The 22157-nt window shown below is 40.9% G+C and overlaps 1 protein-coding gene across 1 annotated transcript; it reads left to right on the plus strand.

Moving 5' to 3' along the window:
* The first annotated feature begins 37 nt into the window (after positions 1-37).
* On the plus strand, positions 38-22138 carry LOC145459163 (uncharacterized). Its single transcript, XM_080337796.1, has 4 exons — positions 38-4899; positions 5612-5790; positions 8367-8598; positions 18570-22138. Exons 1-4 carry the CDS (start codon positions 4492-4494, stop codon positions 19152-19154), a joined length of 1404 nt encoding a protein of 467 aa, XP_080193922.1. The 5' UTR covers positions 38-4491; the 3' UTR covers positions 19155-22138.
* Positions 22139-22157: the final 19 nt, after the last annotated feature.

Genomic DNA, 22157 nt, shown 5'->3' on the forward strand with positions numbered 1-22157 from the left:
TCTCTCTATATATATATACATATATTATTGGCATGCAGTGTACTGCGCGCCAGTGTGGATGTTCTCAAAGTAGGCTAACCCTCGAGTTGAACCGCGCAAGCTCGAGCCGAGATTATTCGATCGGTAATTGACATATATTATAATACTCTAATGTAATAATTTGCGTTTCCGTAAGAGGTTCAAAGCAGAAAAGGAGCTTCTCGACAAAGCAATGGCTTATTGGAAAAACCTTACGTATTATGCAGATCTTAAAGTCGTAATATCTACGAAGTTGTGTAACAAAAAGTCCCCACGTTGTTGGCGTTATCGCCGTGTAGCCGAAATATAGTCGCCTTATAAGAAATAAATACCACATCGGGTAAACGTGACAGAGATTCTCTTGTTCTGATAACCACTAACTAGCGAACTAGGAACTTATTAAACACACCTTTCCGCGTTGATAAGTATAGGTCTTTATCTGACATGAAGACATGTGATAGCAATGCAGGAAATAGCACAGTTTTGAGCACTTTTAGATTGCTGTCTACTGTAGGTTATCAAAAGGTGCACTATATTATTATCAGTCTGAGGACGATAACGTTCTAGATCAGCCGCATACAGATGTAACCCATGTAGCGTCAGCGATAGGGATCGACCCCGGATATGTCTTTGTATGTAGCGTGACGGTTCTTGCGAACTGGTCGTTTCGAGTTAGGTCAAGGTCCACTATCATAGATCAGGAATCGTATTCCCAAGAGTATTATATTTAATATCACACTATGCCTTCCTTGCCGTACGTCGGTATGTTATTCACTGTCAGTATTTGACTGATGCACTTCAGTAACGTCAAGCAGCAAAGGTATTCTAAATGAAAATGGTAGCCATAGGCCTACTAATTTATGTAATAATGGTGACATGAAGTATTAGAAATACTTCCCGAGTAACGTCCACTGTTTGTCGTGATAACTTATCGTGCACGTTTTATCGTTTCTTGTCTTATCGGGGCGATACGATGGAAAATGAAGAGTAAAGGTGCATTTTCATGCATATTCCCACTGACTTCGTTTTTCTACGCCTAGCTTATTATTGTTGCGTCTTAGAGATGTCGCGTGGCACGCGCATTTACCGGAAGTTAGTTCATTCTGAATTCCTTGTCTGGACTTCTTTCTGTTTCCTCACCAGCGATAAAAAATAGGTTACAATTGGTATATGTAGCCACGCGGTCAATTTCATCAAATTCGCAATGGCGTTCGTCCTTCATGCTCGCAAACATCGCATTTTTTGCTGCTACAAACATGTATTGAATGTCATATTCACACTAACATTTCGAGCTTACTGTTTGGTATTATTGCAAAGTTTTTGAGAACGTTCACTAGTCAGTACAAATTATTTCGCTTTAACTCCTCTGGAACGAATGAAACGATTTTCTAAATCCGCCGTGAATCACTGACCTCACATGATTTGGGGATACAGCGTAGTGGTACGTTTCACAGCTGAAACATCAGTGGGTTGCAGTTCGAGTCCGAGTCAGACTCCAGAACTCCGACCTGAGTGTTGGATGTTTATCTACGCCGCACCTCGTCATTTTATCCCCGCGAACGGTGTGTCTTACAAAAGTGTCTAACCAAAGTGGGCTGTGCTTCAAGTCGGTAGATCAGGAGTCATAAGGAATATCGTCCTGGTGTAAATCTCCCCCGTAGTCGAAACATGAATACCAAAACAACAACTTCCCTCTTATCATTGCCGCGTAGTTTACCTGCATAGGCATTTCCGACGCATACACTCTATGACATCCGTGCGCTTTCAAATTCGAAATATATATTTCATTATGTATTATGACTGAGCATTTCAATAATACTTTCGGTTCGCAGTGATATATATGAAAATACAAATTACGTGTGTCAGTGTCGGATACGCATGACGCACTGATAAAGACGTCATGAACTTGTCATATCATTGTTGAGATGTGGACGGCATGATAAATATGCCCTCTGCGATTTTATAGGTTGAAAGTACTTAATATACAGGTTTGTTGCAGCTTGATATTGCATGGTGCTCTTCTATCATATTATTAGAACAATGATATTTAAAATTATTCATAACGATATGGGATGAACGTTTTCGCCGCAGTTAGAAGTATGGAGAAAATCGGAACGATTGCGGTTTGATTTCACAAAAAAACAAAGCCACCGAGCTATTGAGATGATATTTCCAAATTTGAATTATTCCTAATTGTAGCTCAAGGACGTAAATTACATCCGCACGATCTAACGTAATAGTCCGCGGTTATGAATACTGGCCAACCCGACCTATACAATGCTGCATGATAATAATTAATAATATAGCATTCATTCACGAGCACAGTTTTCCGATGTATGGTACACTTGGTACAGTGCATATTTGTGAGCTGCATGGTCCACGTAAGCATCAATATTACTCTCGAGTCTATGCAAGGAAAAGTATTGTTGGTAAAAGCATACAAACTAGAAGTAGAAGTGTTTGTTACCTTACCGCGGCAGGCTAAATCTAAAACTAGCTATCCGCGAAAACTTAAGAAATTCTTAGATACATACCTGAACATATACTTACTAACTGGTCTTTAAATAGCAGTCGCCATGTTTCAAAACTGAATTTCGTGATTAGTGGTGCTGGTTGCTGTTTGTGGTATTCACGCTGTTTTGCGACTACAATGGTCATTTACACGAGACCGACATTCATTATTATGGTGCCGTATCTGCCGACTTGTAGCAATAAGGCCCGCTTCTGGGCTTTTTAAGACACCGCTTACGCGGATCAGATGGTGAGGATGAGCCTAGATACCTCCAGAGGCTAATGGTTTATTTATATCATAGTCGACTCGTTGCGAAGCTGTTCAAGTCGTTCGAATTTTCATGCGTCGTAGGATTCTTTCAGTTTTCATAAATGTAGCTATTGTAGCAATGTTACGCGTGATACTGTAATCGTATCAATGAAATTTACCACCTGCCACTTCTGTATATTTTCCCAAAGTACAGAAGTTCAGAAATCTGAACGCGTCTAATACAGCCGAGTTAGGATACACGAGGTAGGATATTGCAATGAGGAACGTAGAGGTAAGGCTACGATTTGACAGGGAAATAGCAGTTTTCTTGTATGTATCTATAGAGAGATCCTGGATTCAAATTCCGAATATATATCGGCTATACACGGTGTGGCCAGATCGAAAATCTGATGGGTAAATAATGAAACGTCAAGTGACGTCACACGTGACTTGCGGCGTGACAATGTCCCAAATTAAAAACGAGGTCAGAGAAGCATTACTCACATTGGTTACTGCTTTTGTATGCATATTTATCGTTTCAGTACAAATGTAAATTATGCAAATTACCGATGGTTAAATATGTGATGCGCATTTTAATGTAATGAAAATGTAGTTTCGTCAGTGGCCTTTCTCCGAGCCCGCAAAGCTAGTCCACTTACCCTCACGGGGTACATTGACCCCAGGTTCAGAACCCCTGTTATACGTTTTATCGGTGCAGCATTCAGAGTAATAGTAATGTCAATCATGACGATATGTCTGGAACGGAATGTGCTTATTGTATACTATATTCAAGTTTTAACAACTTTTTGAATCGGTGTGGGGTTAGTTTTCGGTCCACAGAGACCGCTTGTTTCCACGCGGTAGAAAATCTCAACTCAGGAACAATTTGAAACCGCAGTACGCAAATCATTTGAGCTTTCATTAGGAATGACTCAGCCACTGCGCTGAAATGTAAGCTCTTGATCTTACTCTAACCCGTTTCCGGGTCGTTACGGAAACAAGTCATTATATTAATAAAATTCGGAACAGATCGCATACAAATTGATAGGTCATGCCACAGTTAATCATCATTATTTTCATTTGTGCTGCGACTATATAATTATGCCCCTGTTAAACTTCCAATTACTAGCGTTGTTCATTGTGTATGTGTAATTCGCATATTGAATATTAGATTTTATTCTAGAGTTCAAGTCGCTTGCTAGTAGTTATGTTATAGTCAGGCTTTGCTTGTCAAAATTTGTCGTCGTCTCGAAAACAAGAAAAAAGATACATAACAAATTGGAGACGACGAAGGGCCGTGAGGCCGTAAGAGTCAATCGCTACCCGTTAGAGAGTATTTGTTGCAAACTTTAGTTCATTACATAGACATGTATATAAAGCACACACACATACACTATCCAGCAACCATTCAAAATACATATGTTTTGAAAGAAAGTAATAATGCATATAGGAAAAGATGTAGAAGAAATAAATGTTGTAGGTAATATTGTAGGTGATTCTAGGATGTGTATTGTGTAATCATCGTGAAGTGGGTAATACAATGTTACCAGAGCATAGAAGGCAATACCAGAGAAAGATATTCATGTCCGTGACGCACAAGGACGCACCGCACACAGCGACAGCCGCCACTCATAAACTCACTATTAACAACAGAATTTAACCAGTAATTTCCATAATATTAGACATAAGAAAAGGGTGTAGCATTCAACCTAATGATATGGGAGATCCAATATTCGTATATGATATTGTCGATGAACTGTTTATTCAATTTTTCAGGGATTACAAATATGTTCTTTGCAAACGAGACAATATTCCCGACAAGGCCGGCAAATTTTTGCATCAGTATGCGCTCGCCAAGGAGGGAAGATTTAATGTTCTTATTGTTAAAAATACCTATCCCAATATTATCGATCGTGCTCAACGGAATAGTTTTGCTGGCCGCCGGACTGCAGAGAAAGACTCTTCGTAGACATAATTACGTCTTCAGCAGTGTGTGTAGCACTCTTGTCAGTAATATGGTGCACACTGTGCTTACCGTGTGGACCGTTATAGCGGATTATTTTCAAATCATGGCAGATGGAGTGACGGATGTTCATCTCGATGTCAAAGAAATGTCCGAGGTAATGGGATTCGTAGCCAATTGAAAAATGTTTCTCTACAAATCTCGCTTCAATAGCGAAGCCACATCTCACAGTATGAGGTAGATTGCAGTTTGACACGTTGATGCGGTTAGATAATATTTCAAACGCCGCAGTTGAATTATCACGCGCACCAGGACTTACTAGTGTTGTTTGCTGGTATGCACATTTTCCTTTGGAAATGCTGCAGAAAGGGAGGTAGGCTACATGTATATATAGTAGTAGCAGTATATCGGAGTTTGTCATCAGGCACGAGCGATATATAGAATGTATAGGAAGCATTTCCCTATTATCATAGGCCCATTTCGCCACTCTCAAGTCACTTGATATCAAAAAGTCAAGTTTTGCTAAGTAAGTAAGGAGGTGATTCGATCATATAGCTTAAGAACGGTGTTTATCAGGTATTTTCTTCCGGTAAATAGAAATAAAATTTTCCTTTTCTACCAAAAATGATTTGATTGATTAAATTGAGCCCCCAAAGTGCTCTTTTAGATAAAAAAAAATATATCCAAAAGTAAACCATGCAGTTTCTCGGTAGTACAAGTTGATGCGATTTGAATGTGCAGTGCTTGGTGGAAGCTGAATTACTTCGCTATCTACCATATCCGTATGTAGGCTATATATAATCCTATTAATCCTCCATATCCATATATTTTAATGCAGCGTGTAACCAAACAAAACATTTGCTTTGCAGAAATGGTGGGTCGCTCGGAGTGCCATGATCTTGAGTTTACTTCTGGCGATGTGCGGTAACATCGGATCCTTAATCTTTGTTCTGATGGATAGCACCTACTTTGTCGGCAGGAAAATTGATCACGGCCAACTTATCAAGACATCGTTTTGGACGTGGGATGAAATATCGGGTCGGTACAGGTAAGACCGGCATTGGTTTTCATCTTAGTACGGGACTCAAGTTTCACATCTAGTGGATAAATAAGAGTACGAAACACCCATTCGATGCACAAATCGTATCTGAAGATATGTCGCCGCCCATTGAGCTATACAGTTATTGCTGAGATTGTTGCCTAGGCAGCGTCTCAAAGCCGGCGGCGGTAAGATTGTTAGGGACACAGTGGCGAAGGTACCCCTTGGATCTTGTGTAATATTCCAAGGGCGACGCTGGAGAACGGCAGAACGTGATCACGTTTTTAACGAACAAAGACAGTCGCATTAATTCACTTTCAGAGAGACCCATTAAACCTTTCTTATTTTACGCCAGTTCAAATAAGAACAAAATCAACCCTTTTCATAGCGCACAAAGCGATACTTCTACTTGAGTATAAATTGTGGAAAGACACCTGCAGGAGTGCAGCGATTTCAGGAATTTGACATCAAGCGATCAGCATTTTATAGTTTTTGAATTTTGGCGTTACCACCAATGTCATCAAAAATAGTATGTTTCACACGAGTCCTTATTATTTCCCGTCCATATTATAGAAATCAGAACCGGCCAAGATTGACCTATATTCCGGTATTTTTTGGAATATTTTCGTCGAATTTGAGTAAATTTGCTCACTTTCTCGGAATTGTGGAATTGAAGAGGCCTATAGCTACTAAAATAGAGCGGATTTATAAACATTATCAGAGTTCTTACAGTTATTGCTGGATTTCATTGCCCAAGGCCATGTAATTATAAAGGACAGGCGTAGCATTTTCTACAAGAGTAATTAAAAGCATATAATATTGCGGGAATTGTTTACTGTAATACAAATCAGACAGGAGCGAAGTAAATCCGAAGAATGTCGAAACACTCGACTCGCCCATAAAAATTATGACACATGCCGTCATCTGCACCTGCATCATCTGCTGCCTGCTATACTCCTTACTCCCCTGTATAGGCTATAGGTCATTATATATATAGATATATTACAGCACTTCTTGGAGGTACAGAACTGCAATATACAATTGAATAGTATATTCATATTGAAATTAACCCGAATATTTTCTGCTGACACTCATCAGGGTTAATCGTCAGCATCTAGTTGAGAATTGGAAAGAACATTGTTTATCAACAACCGTATCACAAAATATGACGTCACTGACATGGAATTTTGGTGCCGACGACGTCATATCAGTCTGTCCTATCATATATTATGCCGTTTCACATTGACCTTAAGTATCTCCCACGACTTTCAAATCCTCCCCAGTTGAAATAATAATAATGGCAGCGTACGGAGCGCAGACATTGTTTGAAGGCAAAAGCAATGCAATTATCTATAATACAGGCTCAGACACGTTTGTATTCGAGTTGCTTGAGCATTATACAGTGGTTGGAGACTTGGAGTATTCATAGTGTTTGTCGACTACAATGGTCATTTACACCAGGACGATTTTTTTCCATTTTTGATTTGTAGCACGGCCCACTTCTAGGCTTTTTGTAAGACACCGCGTACGCAGATGAGATGGCGAGGAGCCTAGATAAACCTCCAACACTTAATAGGAATTCTGAAGTCGACCTCGGTCGGACTCGAACCTGCAACCCATTGGTGTTGCAGCCGTGGATTATACCACTGCGCTATCTCGCCACATTGTACAGAGGTGCTGCACACTCAGGTCAACAACTGTCCAGTGTCCATAGTGGCCAACTGATACTTATCGGAAGCTCACATATGAAGATGAATGCTAGGGAAATCCTATTTTAGCAGCGTATTACGCACAAATCGAACGGATAGTCCTTACTAAAGCATCGGAATGAATCCATGCAATCAGTGTAATGACGAAAAATTTAACGGTATAATCTAGCACCCTTTGGTGTCGACTTGTCTACGTAATCATAAAACGGGTCTAATGGACTGGTACAATATGATCGCACGGGAGAAACGAAAAATAATGATACAAGCCACTGAAATTTGTTTCGAGCTAATTACTGCACGATTGAATTCTGTGGTTGTTGACGCCAGGCGCTACTTGACCCTTCGGCGCGAATTATGGCCGCAGTTATTCAAATGATGTCCATTGTCCATATGTGCACTAGCACTAACTATATATATACTGCTTTTCTACCACAGCCGGCTGGGATATGGAGCATATTGCTTCTTGAATATGTGCTTTATCAAGGATGACACCGTAATAGAGTTTACGTTTCGAAGAGTAATGTAAAGTAGAGGTTTAGCGGGAAAATATAATCTCAACGCGCTATCGTCGTGTAATTTGAGATTCATTCAACTGGTATGAACTTCGAAATTGAAGAATTATATACTTCTAAGGAATGGGATTAATGATCGTACGTCGGTATTAACCTCTTTTCTAGTAAAGTAACGCGATATTAAATGTGACACATTTGCTTGATCTGCGTGAATCAATGACTCGGAATTTCATAATGCTATCCTAATGATTTGGGTTAATTAATCACACTCCGCGATATACACATAAAATCTTGTCCATCCGCCAGAATAAAAAACGCTATTGATCTGTGGACCCACATATCAAAATCTGTATTTGTATTTCAGGATCCACGTGACAAAGCGCGCCAAGTGTCGATTTCTGATCGTGATGAGCTGGCTTACACCAATGACGCTGGTGGTGATATCCACTACGAGCGGATGGAATTGCAAGGACGATTGCTGCCCGCCGGGATACTATAAAGTTGATTCTTGTCCGGTTGAGAAGGGATGTTCAAGAATGTGGCCTCCTCTCACCCAGTCGTTTCTGGCAATCATTTTGGCAGTATGGATAGTGGAGGTGAATAACTTGCTTATTTATAACACGTGAATGAGGTATCGTATTCAATTCCATTGGAAATCTACTTTTTAACCAACTGTAAATGCCGTGGGCTGCTATGTCTATCTATAGCTAGAACGTGTTAAAGGGGCACTGCGCTCTAAATATGATGTGTACTGTAATTAAAGATAAAAGCGGGAAAATGTTTTTGGCAGCAACCTATCACCTCAAAATACCACCATATTCAAACTGCCGGCAAAATATTTTCACGAGTGTTACTTTCCTGTCTAGCTTATCGGTGGTATCGAGGTAACGCGTCGTCGCTTCTTGACACTTTTCGAAATTTTGAGTACGCGTCACTTCGCTGTAGCACGTTTTCCACGCAATCAGGCAATGAATTTCAGATAGTTGTCAGTCGATATTGTCAAGGAGCCAAGGCGACTCAGTTACGCTAAGTAGGCGTCACGGTAAGCAGCCGTTACGGTACACAAGGGTTAAGAAACGAAGAATAAGGCATGACCAATTGACCAATGACCAGGGCCGTAACAGCACTTCGTCAGCCCCCCCAAAACGTTGGTCTTGGGCCCCCCATAGGGTGATAAACCGGACATCTGGGGGGCGAAGCCCCCCAGACCCCCCTCAGCTTCTACGTTTTTTACCGCTACTTATCATCTATATTGGGTGTCCGTTTATTGTGTAAAATAATCTCGACTGGCCGCGCGAAGCGCGAAAATTTTTTATAATTCAATATTGAATCGGTCAGTATGATCGAGAATTGCATATATATTGCTATCAATTTTATCCTTTCTCAGGTCACGTAATCAGATTTACCGGTAGAGCGGAGAGAGGTGTGTTTGAAAAGTTAGGACCACTCAATAAAAATTAAATATCTTTGGGCGTTTACCTGTTGGCAGGAACAAAACAGCACTTCGTCAGGCACCGCAAAAAACTAGGGTCTTGGGCTCCCATAGGGTGATAAATCGACCCTCCCCCCATCACGTTGTTCGCTTTTACCACGAAAGTAGTTGTACTATTCAGTGAGCACGCGCCAGGCGCGAAAATTTTCAATAATTCATAATAAAATCGGTCAATAAGATCGGGAATTGCATATTGCTATCAATTTCTTGTCCACTCTGCTCACGTTATCAGATTTACCGGTAGAACTGAGTGAGGTGTCTTGGAAACTGTCGGTCACGTAAATAATAGGCTAATTAAACATCTTCAGGCGGACGGACGCGTTGGCATGACTTCGTTACATGATGTTATTTCGTGACCTCCGCTATATCAAAAAATACATAATCGCATAAATGTACTAAACTAAAAGACGCACACGATTTCAAATTGGTATTTCTTCACTGGCATATGAAATTTCCCTGCGGGAAGGTATTTGTCTTGTGAGGTTCAGATTGCTAAGACAGGAACATTCGGCGTCAGTCATTTAGGCGCCTATGGACCAGACATGGGGTGATTACTTTATTAATGTAATCGATTGCGATTACGATTACTTATGAATCACGCGATTACGATTACGATTACGATTACAGCAAAATCCGGAAGTAGTCGATTACGATTACGATTACATTGTAAAAGTAATCACGATTACTCACGATTACATATATTTTGCTTCTTAGAACTAATCTTAGAAGATATATTGAAGACGGCTTTTAACAGTAAATTCATATTTATTGACTCGAAGAACTTTTCGCGTGCCTCTTATCAAGAGCAACCGGCACGATAAAGGATGCAGAACAGAGATGGATTCAAAACCAAATGGCGAATTGTGACGCAATAATGAAAATTTATAAATAACATGAATGGAAATTCAACCATAGCAACAATGCGGCGTATATAGCAACAAGCAACTTCAAGAAGTACTGCCCGTGAGGAATAACATACAAATGCAATGAGACAATGCAGCAACACAGAATAAAAAAAAGATTGTACAGAAATACGGACGAACAGCTAAGCAACAACAACTAGTGTGAGATTTTAGGATTATACAAAAATTCTTTCTGTCGACAAAGGACCGGGTTGTTGAGTTTGATGAAAGTGGATTCCAAAGCTGTTAAATGAAATATGGTTCTACCCTTGGAAAAAACTGAAAACATGTCGTCTGAATAGTTTGAGGCGCAAGACGGGTTGTCGACGGGTTGTACTTGGCTTGGCTCTGTTTCCAATAGATTCACCAAATCAATCAGATCATGCGTTGAATCATGTTACAACACTGTTAATACGAGGATTGTATATACAACGAAACAAATTTTGCCCAACACGCGAAAGGATGTGCTGCCTGCTTTTCATCAAAGTATGGTCATATATGAATACAAATGCCACTGTGACAGTCGGTACGTGGGACGCACATCCCAACGCTTGCTAGAGCGTATCAAACAGCATGTTCCTAAGGGGATAAGATCGGCATCGCAGTCTCCTGATTCTGAGAATATCACTCAGCAATGTAAACAGAAACACACATCAAAATCCCAATCGTACAGCCAAGTGTTGGCATGCAGTTCTTCAATTGGCCAGCATTTGATCGACAACCCGTCTTGCGCCTCAAACTATTCAGACGACATGTTTTCAGTTTTGTCCAAGGGTAGAACTATAGAAAGTGACTAGTCACTTTCTATAGTAGAACCATACTTCATTTAACAGCTTTGGAATCCACTTTCATCAAACTCAACAACCCGGTCCTTTGTCGACAGAAAGAATATTTGTATAATCTTAAAATCTCACACTAGTTGTTGTTGCTTAGCTGTTCGTCCGTATTTCTGTACAATCTTTTTTTTATTCTGTGTTGCTGCATTGTCTCATTGCATTTGTATGTTATTCCTCACGGGCAGTACTTCTTGAAGTTGCTTGTTGCTATATACGCCGCATTGTTGCTATGGTTGAATTTCCATTCATGTTATTTATAAATTTTCATTATTGCGTCACAATTCGCCATTTGGTTTTGAATCCATCTCTGTTCTGCATCCTTTATCGTGCCGGTTGCTCTTGATAAGAGGCACGCGAAAAGTTCTTCGAGTCAATAAATATGAATTTACTGTTAAATGCCGTGTTCAAGTTTTGTACCACCAATCAGCTATTCATATATTGAAGACAATATAAGGATTGCGATGAAAATACATAATGAGATGATAAATTGCTTTATAAATGTACGTCATTTGCTTGTTACGTCATAATGTACCCATTGCCAAACTTTATAGAGGATGATTTATCGCACCCAACGAGGTGCGTTCTTGCCTGGTTCGTATAACTTCCGCACCCCAAACTCAATGAAGTGGGAAGCGAGCTCGAAGGGAGCTCAAAAGTTTTTTGTAGATCAACATCAGTGTTATTTTCGAGAGGTTTAATTAACTTTAAAATTTTTTTCGAGCTTCGTGATTTAATGTCTCTAGATAGCTCGATTTTGAAGTACATACTTCTCTCCCATAGAAATGCACGTATAATTTATAGGAATGGGCATTTCGGTCGTGGTCATTACCGCATAACGACACACCGAAAGACATACGCAGTTTCGGCCAATATGCGACTTCACAAAGTGTGCTACCAAAGAAAGACCTTGGCCGAAACATTGGGTATGTGTCCATTATCAATAACAATGCTGGGAGGGCGTGACGAATAGTCATATCCTTCCAAACTCAACCCCATCACTGTACAAATGCCACCCCAGGAACCCACAAATGAATGAAGGCGTGACAATTTGTGTGTGCGTCTCAAGAAAGTTTTTCTTCTAGTCTGCTTCGTTTGGGCGACTATACAATATCTTCTAATTTTATAACAGACGGGAGGTCACGAATTAACAAACATAGAATAAAGTAATTATAACAACATATATCAGATGCTATAATTATGAATTACGTGCCCCAGCTATACCGGTTAATCTGACCATCTGTGCTGAGAGAGGAATAAAAATGAATAATAACATAAATCAATTACCAATATTATTGACGGAATTCAGTCATCAACTTGAAATTTGACCACCCTACGGGGTTGAAAGTAGGGCTGGGAACAATGATTCGAGTACTCGAATCTGAATCGAGTATTTATTTTACTGATTCGAGTCGAGTAGCAAAAGACGATTTTTTCAAGTACTGAAATTATACGCTCCTCGCTACTGAAAGTTATTTTATCAACGAGAATTATGGTTTCGATACTATTTCCACTGTGGAAGCCTTGAAACCTTGATTGGCCGTATCGCAGTATACGAGACATACAGTACAAAGCTACGACCGTTACTGGAAAACATTTCCGAAGCCATGATTATCCCACAACATTGTCACAAAGTGCAATGAAATCGGTATGGTCGCAGGAATACCAAGGTATCTTAAATGTGACGGATAACAGGCATTATATTCTTTGTGGCGGCACAAAAGGTACATATTTGACCTTTGACATATTATATGTTGTTGTGACGTCATAATGAGTGATGCTCGAATACTCTACTCGACCCGAAGCATAATACGTGATTCAGAACCGAATCACTCAGGTACTCGATTTTGCCCAGCCCTAGTTGTAAGACCAACGTTTGGAGTGGGAGGACAAATTGCTGTTTTGGTCCTGATCCCACGCTAACATGGTGTATAAGCGGATTGCGCTGGCGGCAGGTCCAAATGTTGAGTAAAAAATTACGAAGTAACGATTGGCGCTTGTTCCAAGTAGAGTCATAAGAGAATAAGATAAAATGAACATAAAATTCTGCCTTCCGGGTAATACGGATATGGCTTGTTGCTGTTACGAGAAACGGCAAAGAACGGCTCGGTTATGATATATAGCAGCAGTTGTTGATTTGTATTGCTTCGTTGTGGAAATCCTAATGTTTCATTTAACGAGTACAAAATTCCAAATCTTTGTCCTTTGTACGTATGTATACGTACATATGCCTACTGCTCGCCAAGCATCAACGGCCAAACTGCGTTTAACTAAGCATCATCAAACATCAATAGCCAAGTTACTATTTGAAACTAGGCAAAGTGGTGAAAGTGAGCCGGGGTGGGGGGGGGGGGGGGGGGAATTCCCCCCTTGGGGGGATTTTGAAATTTTTAGGGGGGAATCTGGCTTTGGCGTTGTATCGGAAGAGATACTGGGTTCACAAGGTTTATGGATTTTTATGGTATATAACTGTTAAGTGGAAATTATTTCTTTACAATGGTACGTTTCTTGGGCGGATTTTAAGCTAGGTGTATGTTTAGATGTCTTCTGTAGAAATTACACCCCTGATAAAGTGAGGCTCGCGAGACGATCTCGTTGGGCCCGCGACAGCCTCTCGACCAAATTGCTACTAAGAAAGAAAAAGTCACGGCCGCTGGTGAAATTGTTTAACTTTTCAAGCCAACATATGAGCTAACGTGAGAAACAAACCATCATACATCGATGCAACAATAGGCCATAGAAACCGGAGTTAGTGATTTTTGTTTGTCACCGGCTACCCGACCGGTAAAAACAAGTCAAATTTAACTGTACTTTTCCAAACTGTAGTACGGTCCGCATTCGATACGAATCGGACATATCTGAATATGTTTGGCCAATCATTGCCCAGTCAACAAGTGGTTGGGCGTTAAAAAAACCTCTTTTTAGTCACAGGCAACTTTATCACAGGGGGGGGGGGGGACTTTAGCTCAAATATCGGCCAAGGGGGCCACGAGACGAAAAAGGTTGGGAACCACTGTCTTACGCAATGACGAGCAAAGATAATACTTCTGACGTAATAATGTGCAGTGGCGCTTGAAAATGAGACGTTTGTACTATAACTAACCTGGTATAATATCGCTTCCTTGTTCAGGACAGTTCACAGTGTTCAGTTTATGTCATAGTCCTTGCACAAATAAAAAGTAATCGTTCTTTCACAAAGAAATCGATTAGATATGGGAAGTAGTCGATTACGATTACGATTACTTTGGAATTTTTTCGAATGTAATCGATTGCGATTACGATTACTTCAAAATGCTGTAATCGTCGTAATCGATTACGACTACTAATCGCGATTACGCCATGTCTGCTATGGACAATTAAACCTATACGTATCAGCATTAGCGCAGTTCTTTTCGGCCAAGGTTTTCTCGCTGCCGATCATTCTGGCACATTGCTTGGAGTCGCATGTTACATGGCCTAAAACTTTATATCTTGGTGCGTCGTGGCCAGACATGGGGTGATGACTTCATGAATGTAATCGATTGCGATTACGATTACTTCTGAATTACGCGATTACGATTACGATTACGATTACAGCAAAATCAGGAAGTAGTCGATTACGATTACGATTACATTGGAAAAGTAATCACGATTACTCACGATTACATTTATTTTGCACCTTAGTAGTTATATTGGAAGACAATACATGGATTGCGCTGAAAAGGCATAATGAGATAACAACTTTCTTTAAAAAAGATGCGACATTTGCTTGATACGTCATAATGAACCCATTGCCCATTTTAGAGGACTATTTTTGCCCATTTTGGAGGACTATTTATCGCACCCAACGATTTGCATTCTTGCCAGGTCCATAACTGCCGCACCCCAAATTCCTAAATAGGTCGGGGAGCGTTCTCGGAGGAGACTCAAAATGATTTCGTAAACTATCGTAAATTATAGAGTATTTTCGAGAGATTAACTTGAAAATTCTCTTTGAGATTTGCGATATAAATGTCTCTAGATAGCTTGATTTTGAAGTGCATACATCTCCCCCTCAAGAAATAAAGCATGCATAATTCATAGTAATAGACATTTAGGTGCCAGTCAATACCGCGCCCCGACACACCAAAAGCCATGCAGTTTTGGCCAACATGCGACTCCACAAAGTGTGCTACTAAAGAAAGACATTGGCCGAGACTTATTGTATGCGTCCATTGTCAATATTCGCGCTGGGTGGGCGTGACAAACAGTCCGGTTCTTCAAATCTGAGCTCACGATGCAAATGCCACCCGGGCACCCTCAGAGCATTAGACATGACAATTTGTGTGTGCGCCTCACGCAAGTTTTTCTTTTAGTCTGCTACGTTTGGGCCACTACAATATCTTTTGACTATATAACAGACCGGAGGTCACGAATTAACAACATACAATAAAGTAATTATTGCAAAATTCCAGGTATTATAATTATGAATTACGAGCACCCTGCTCTTCAGGTAAATCTGGACTGAGATAGAATTAAAAATGCGATATAATGCAATTACCAATATTATTAACGAAATTAAATCGGGGGCTGAGATAAGATTAAAAATGCAATATAATGCAATTACCAATATTATTACCGAAATTAAATCTTCAACTTGAAAATTGACTACCGTATGGGGGCCCAAGAGCAACGTTTGTAGTGGGGGACGATTTTGCTCTTGTGATCCTGATTCTAAAGCTACAACCAGGGCCGTAACAGCACTTCGTCAGCTCCCCCCCCAAAACGTTGGTCTTGGGCCCCCCATAGGGTGATAAACCTAACTTCTGGGGGGCTTCGTTCCCCAGACCCCCCTCAGGCTGTACGCTGTTTACCGCTAACTGTCATCTACACTGGGTGTCCGTTTAGTGAGTCAGCTTTTCTTGGCTGGCCGCGCGAAGCGCGAAGAAATTTCTATAATTCATGACTGAATCGGTCAATATGATCGGGAATTGCATATATATTGCTATTAATTTTTACCCTCTCTCTGCTCACGTAATCTGATTTACCGGCACAGCTGAGTGAGGTGTGTTTGAAAAGGTAGGAACCCTCAATAATAGTTAAACATCTCCGGATGTATACCCGTTGACAGGAACGAAACAGCACTTCGTCAGGCCCCCAAAAAAACTTGAGTCACGGGCTTCGATTAGGTGATAAACCGTCCCCCATCACCTGGTTCACTTTTACCACGAAGTTATAGTGGTACCGCTTCGTGAGCCAGCGCCATGCGCGAAAATTTTCGATAATTCATGATAAATCGGTCAATAAGATCGGGAATTGCATATATATTGCTATAAATTTCTTGTCCCCTCTACTCATATTTACCGGTATAGCTTAGTGAGGTGTCTTCGAAACTGTAGAGCCCGTAAATAATAATTAAACATATTCGGGCGGGCGTACCCGTTGGTATGACTTCGTTACATGATGTTATTTCGTGACCTCCTGTCTGCTATATCAAAAAATATAGAATCGCCCAAACGTACTAAACTAAAAGTACACACGATTTCAAATTGGTATTTCTTCATTGCTATATGATTTTTCTCTGCGGGATGGTATTTGTCTTGTGAGGTTCAGGTTGCCAAGACATTCGGCGCCAGTCATTCAGGCGCTTGTGGACAATTAAACCTATATGTAATTTGTATATATAACGAAGTTTTCGGTCAGTATAAGGGCAGTCCCTTTCGGACGAAGTTTTCTCGCTGCCGATCGTTCTGGCACACTTCTTGGAGTCGCATATTGCATGGTCTGAAACTTTATACGTCTTGGTTCGTCGTGGAGCGGTAATGGCAAACGCTGATATGCCAATTTCTATAAATGTTGCGTATTTTTTCTTGGGGGAAAAGTACCCAATAATAAATAAATTTGGTAACTTGAAATCGCGCACAGCGCGAAAAATTTTTGAAAAAGTTGCATAAATTTTCAAAAAATACTCTATAATTTATGCTAATTCATCAAATAATTTTGGGCCCCCTTCGAGCTCGGCCCCCCCAATTGGGGGGTTTGGGGTGCGGCAGTTACGGCCCTGGCTACAACCCACACTAACATGTTATATAAGCCGATAACTATGACGGCAGGTCCAAATGTTCAGTAAAGAATTGTGAAATAGCGATTGGCGCCCGTTTAGAGTAGAATCATATCAGAATAAGAGAAGGTGAACATAAAATTCTGCATTCAACTTAATACAGATAATGTAATGCAAGCTGCCATTACGAGAAACGGAAAAAAACGGCTCGGTTATGACAGGCCTATATATCAACAGCTGTTGATTTTTAATGCTTCGTTGTGGAAACCGTGATGTTTTATTTGACGAGTGCAAAATTTCAAACCTTTGTCTGGTGTACGTTCGTACCATATAGGCCTACTGCTTGCCAAGCAGCAACAGTCAAACTGCGTTTCACTGAGCATAACCAAACATCAATACAAAAGTTGCTATTTTAAACTAGGTAGAAAGCTGATTAATTATCCTGCTGCGAGGTAGTGGCGTCTGAAATGTATTGATGACCCGATATACAGCACGGTGGCTCTTCTTACAATCACATTAATGTACATCGAATGTCTATTCATTATATGTGGATACTTCTTACGCAAAGACGAGCAAAGCTAATAGGCTACTTCTGACGTAATAATGAGCAGTGGCATTTGAAAATCAAACGTTTGTGCTCTCAATAACTTGTTCAGTGTTCACGAATGTTCAGTTTATGTCACAAGTAATCGTTCTTTCACAAAGAAATCGATTAAATATGGGAAGTAGTCGATTACGATTACGATTACTTCGGAATTTTTTCGAATGTAATCGATTGCGATTACGATTACTTGAAAATGCTGTAATCGTCGTAATCGATTACGATTACTAATCGCGATTACCCCATGTCTGGTCGTGGCGCGGTAATGACCAACGCCGATATGCCCATTTCTATAAATCTTGCGTAATTTTTCTTGGGTGAAGAGTACCCAATAATCAAGATATTTGACAACTTGATATCGCGCGAAGCGCGAAAATGTTTTGAAAAAGCTGCAAAAATTTTCAAAATATACTTTATAATTTATGCTAATTCACGAAATAATTTTGGGCCCCTTCGAGCTCGCCCCCCCCCAATTGGGGGGGTTTGGGGTGCGGCAGTTACGGTCCTGCCAATGACCATGATATCAGAGATTAGTAGTGGTGGAAAGTAACAACCATGGAGTGTCTTTTCCTAAATACGGTGATATACTAAGGAAAATGATTGCTGCCAAACATTTGTTCACACTATTATCTTTAATTTGAGTGCACGTTATATTTTGACTGCATTGCCCCTTTAACAGTTTTATTTGGCACACTAAGAATTGTATTTGTGTAATTACAGGTCATACTGATGGTGTGGCTTCTCTTGCACACGTCCATGAGATTTCGTCAAATAGCCCGTGAAAGAGAGCAAATGTCCAACAGCGAGAGCGATGCTAATTCCGGAACCAGATCGGATAAACCGAAGGTTTTAACACCGCGAGAAAGCGTCACGCCGGCATCACCCAGAGAATCGAAAATAGCGCCACCGCCTGAAAATCACCAAGAAATGTCTCGTACGCTGGAAGATGCTAAAGAAACGCGAACAGAGCCTGCAGTAGCGGTAAGCCACCAGGAGATCGGGACAATATCTCGACGAAAGAGATCGAGGTCACTTCGCTTCATAAAAAAGTTCAACTCCAAAATGAAAGCCATGATATCGCTCACGTCGCTATTTTTCATTTTCACCCTGCCTTTAGTACTGGGAATTATGGTCGACTTGGCAGCAAGCTCTCCAATGCCAGCCAGAAATGTTTTTAAAGCATTTGCGGATCTTAGCGCTTTTATGTACACTCTGCTGTGTCCGATCATTGTGCTCAAGTTCATGCCAAGACTAAAAATGTCAGTTACCTTATGTATTTATCACTGTTTACGGTGGTGTGACTAGTTCGAGACAATTCGGAGAGGTATGGAAGTAACAATGCATGTTCGGTGCGAATTTATTGTACCTATGGGAATCAGCCACGCAAAACCTTGGCTATACTTGGCCAGATCATAAGTAACTAAGCGGCCAACAATCACGCAAAAAACAACAACAAGCGTACCATCCCTTCGTTTTGTAATGATATACAGTATTTGGAGGTGTGTAACCATTTTTTATAAGAGGGACACATTCAAATAACGGGGTGAGACCGCTACCGGGTGGGTCCATAATTCAAAAGGATTGGAATCGGTGATGGCGTAACCGGCCATAAAATTCGATATCGCACGATACATGACAATTAGTAATGCCAAGCAGTAAATAGCTTTTGACCCTCGCGGGCCACAGCTTACACACCCCTATCTACAGTATACGTGGTACTACAGAATTACTCAAGTTATATATTGTATCTTGACTGTATTGATTGGCTGTGACAGAGTGCTGCATTTCGTTAAAGTAACAATATTTGCACTAGTGCCATACCATACTGTTTCTGTTCTGTCGCAGCGGCCCATGCTGTCTATGCCGCCAACAGAGGCCTTTACTTCCTTATATTTTACATTCAACAATTCTTATAATATATTCAACATTGCAATTTCTATGCGCAAAATTAATACTTCTGAATTGTTATGCTCCAACAGACCGTTTGTTTACTGAAGGGAAATCACTTTACTTAACAAATCTATTTATAACAAAAAATAAAATAGGCATTCAAAAATTATACACTTGCTTGGCTAGGAGTATGGAGTTTATAATTAAGGGCGGAGGCCAATTCTTCTGCTGTCGAGTAGCGATTGTCTACTCAGCAACGATTTCGATACTCAACTCACGCCAAAAAGTATACCCACACTCAAATGCTTTCGGATCGGCACTCGAATTTAAGTCAGCTGACCACCCGACTTAAGTGCAGGTGGTGTTACAACACATTTTCCAGCCGTATCTAAACATCAAACCAATGGATCATTTGATGCATACAAGAGGCTTATCAGCAACTTTATTGATGAGTTCAACCGCCGCATTGACGGAATTAATGCTTTTTTCCCATGTTAAAAATGTTTTCAAATCCTATTGCAGTTGATGTGGCCACTGCCCCTAGAAATTTCAAACTTGAGTTGCTAGACATGCAGTCAGATATCGAGCTCAAGCAATTATATAAAATGAAGTCTTTATTGAATTTTGGAGTCAAATTTCCAAAGGGAAAGTATCCAACTTGATAGCCAATGCCCCGAAAAACGATTCTCTATTGTGATCAACTTATGTATATGAAGCACTTTTTAGCAAAATGGCCAGAATAAAAAATCAAAATAGCAATCGATTGACTGATTACCACTTCAAGCAGCTACTGCGTACTGCATTCTCTGCAATTACGCCCAGGGCTTTGGAGCCGGAGCCGGAGCCCGGAGCCGGAGCCCCGGAGCCGTGCATTTTCACCGGAGCTGGAGCCGGAGCCGGAGCTCTACTTAAAATTCAGCAGAGCCGGAGCCGGAGCTGGAGCCCGTTATTTGAGGAGTAGCTCCGGCTCCGACCTATTTCATAAGATGCTATTATATATATGCAACAACCACATCTGCTGATTTATCATAATTGAACAGCAGGCCTGAATTTTAATGCTGTGCTCAGCAATGGCATATAGTAAAGTGCGTTCTAATGCAACTATGATGTTGTCGACAATTGATAAGTATACATTATGATGACACAAGCCGGCACGGCGGCACCTATATGTCTTCGTTGCTACATCGGATGTTGCTGACGGCTGACAGACGCTAGATTACTATTATAACTAACCTATGGGTAGATTAGTAATATATATAGACCAGGAATGGCCAACCTTTTCGGCTAAAGGGGCACATGCAATTGAAGAACGAGTGCGCGGTCCACTAGTCGCGCCAAGCGGGTAAAATTTTCAAAGTTTATAAATAAACTAGGTCAATAATATTATTACTTGAGTATATTGCGGGTCTATTGTATACCACCCGCTAGGCTCAGTTTGAAAGGACAAGACTATTCGGCGTCTGGCCACATCGATATCGAAGGTCTCCGGTAATTTGCGACAATCATTTTGTGCCTACATTTCACCGTCGACGATCTTCATGCGAGCGCAAACGCGAAAAGACTTTCTCCCGTAATAGCGAATACAGTTAGACTCAATCGGGTAAATTAGGCGTTTATTTCATTTTCAGTAGGGGATAGGCTACCAAGCAAGAAATCGTGTGACAATTAAACACGGATCTGCCAATGCGTCGGAACTGATATTTTAGTCATCAACATCCCAAGTGTCGCAGCCAGAATTGTAATTTTTGGTTGGCATTGCATTGCAAGTTCACAATCTGAGCAATTCATTTTCGATAATATAATAGGAAATTACTTCGCGGGTCACGCAAAACCCTCTCGCGGGCCACATTTGCCCCGCGGGTTGGCCACCCCTGATATAGACGGACCCATTCGATAATTTCAGAGCCGGAGCTGGAGCCGGAGCAGTGGTAATAATGCGGCTCCGGAGCTGGAGCCGGAGCTAATGTATGATAGAAGAACCCTCCGGAGCTGGAGCAGTTTAAATTTACGGCTGCTCCAAAGCCCGTTACGCCTCGCTTTGACACACTTCTTGACGCTCAAAGCCAATGCCAAGTTGGACATTAAATTGACTTGTGTATTTTTTCTTGTTAGTGTTGCTATTTGTTGGCAATGTTCCCTCTAATTTTTCACGAGTCTGCGCGCACTCACCAACTCACTGCGCGGTCCCTTCGACAACAGTGCGTAACGACTAAAAAATAAAAGGTCATCACGTCGGATTTTTTGTGCGCAGCTCAGATTTTCTGTGCGCAGAGACCGTGTCAGCACTGCGCATCTGTGCACGTGCACAGCGTAGAGGGAACATTGTTTGTTGGTACTTGCTTTCATGCTTTTTGTTGTACCCAAGAGTGAATTTGTGCGGCTCCAAACGTAATCTGACATTTGAAATGCGGCTCCGAC

This window comes from Botryllus schlosseri, chromosome 16, assembly GCF_051294905.1.
Source record: "Botryllus schlosseri isolate E-star chromosome 16, Bs_hap1, whole genome shotgun sequence".
NCBI classification, from domain to species: Eukaryota; Metazoa; Chordata; class Ascidiacea; order Stolidobranchia; family Styelidae; genus Botryllus; species Botryllus schlosseri.

What these genes read in the sequence shown, in the direction of transcription:
- LOC145459163 (XM_080337796.1), top strand. Translation starts at nt 4,492, where the DNA reads ATGATATGGGAGATCCAATATTCGTATATGATATTGTCGATGAACTGT. An exon ending in GAAATATCGGGTCGGTACAG is followed by an intron (nt 5,791 to 8,366) that starts GTAAGACCGGCA and finishes TTTGTATTTCAG; the next exon opens with GATCCACGTGACAAAGCGCG. An exon ending in TGGCAGTATGGATAGTGGAG is followed by an intron (nt 8,599 to 18,569) that starts GTGAATAACTTG and finishes GTGTAATTACAG; the next exon opens with GTCATACTGATGGTGTGGCT.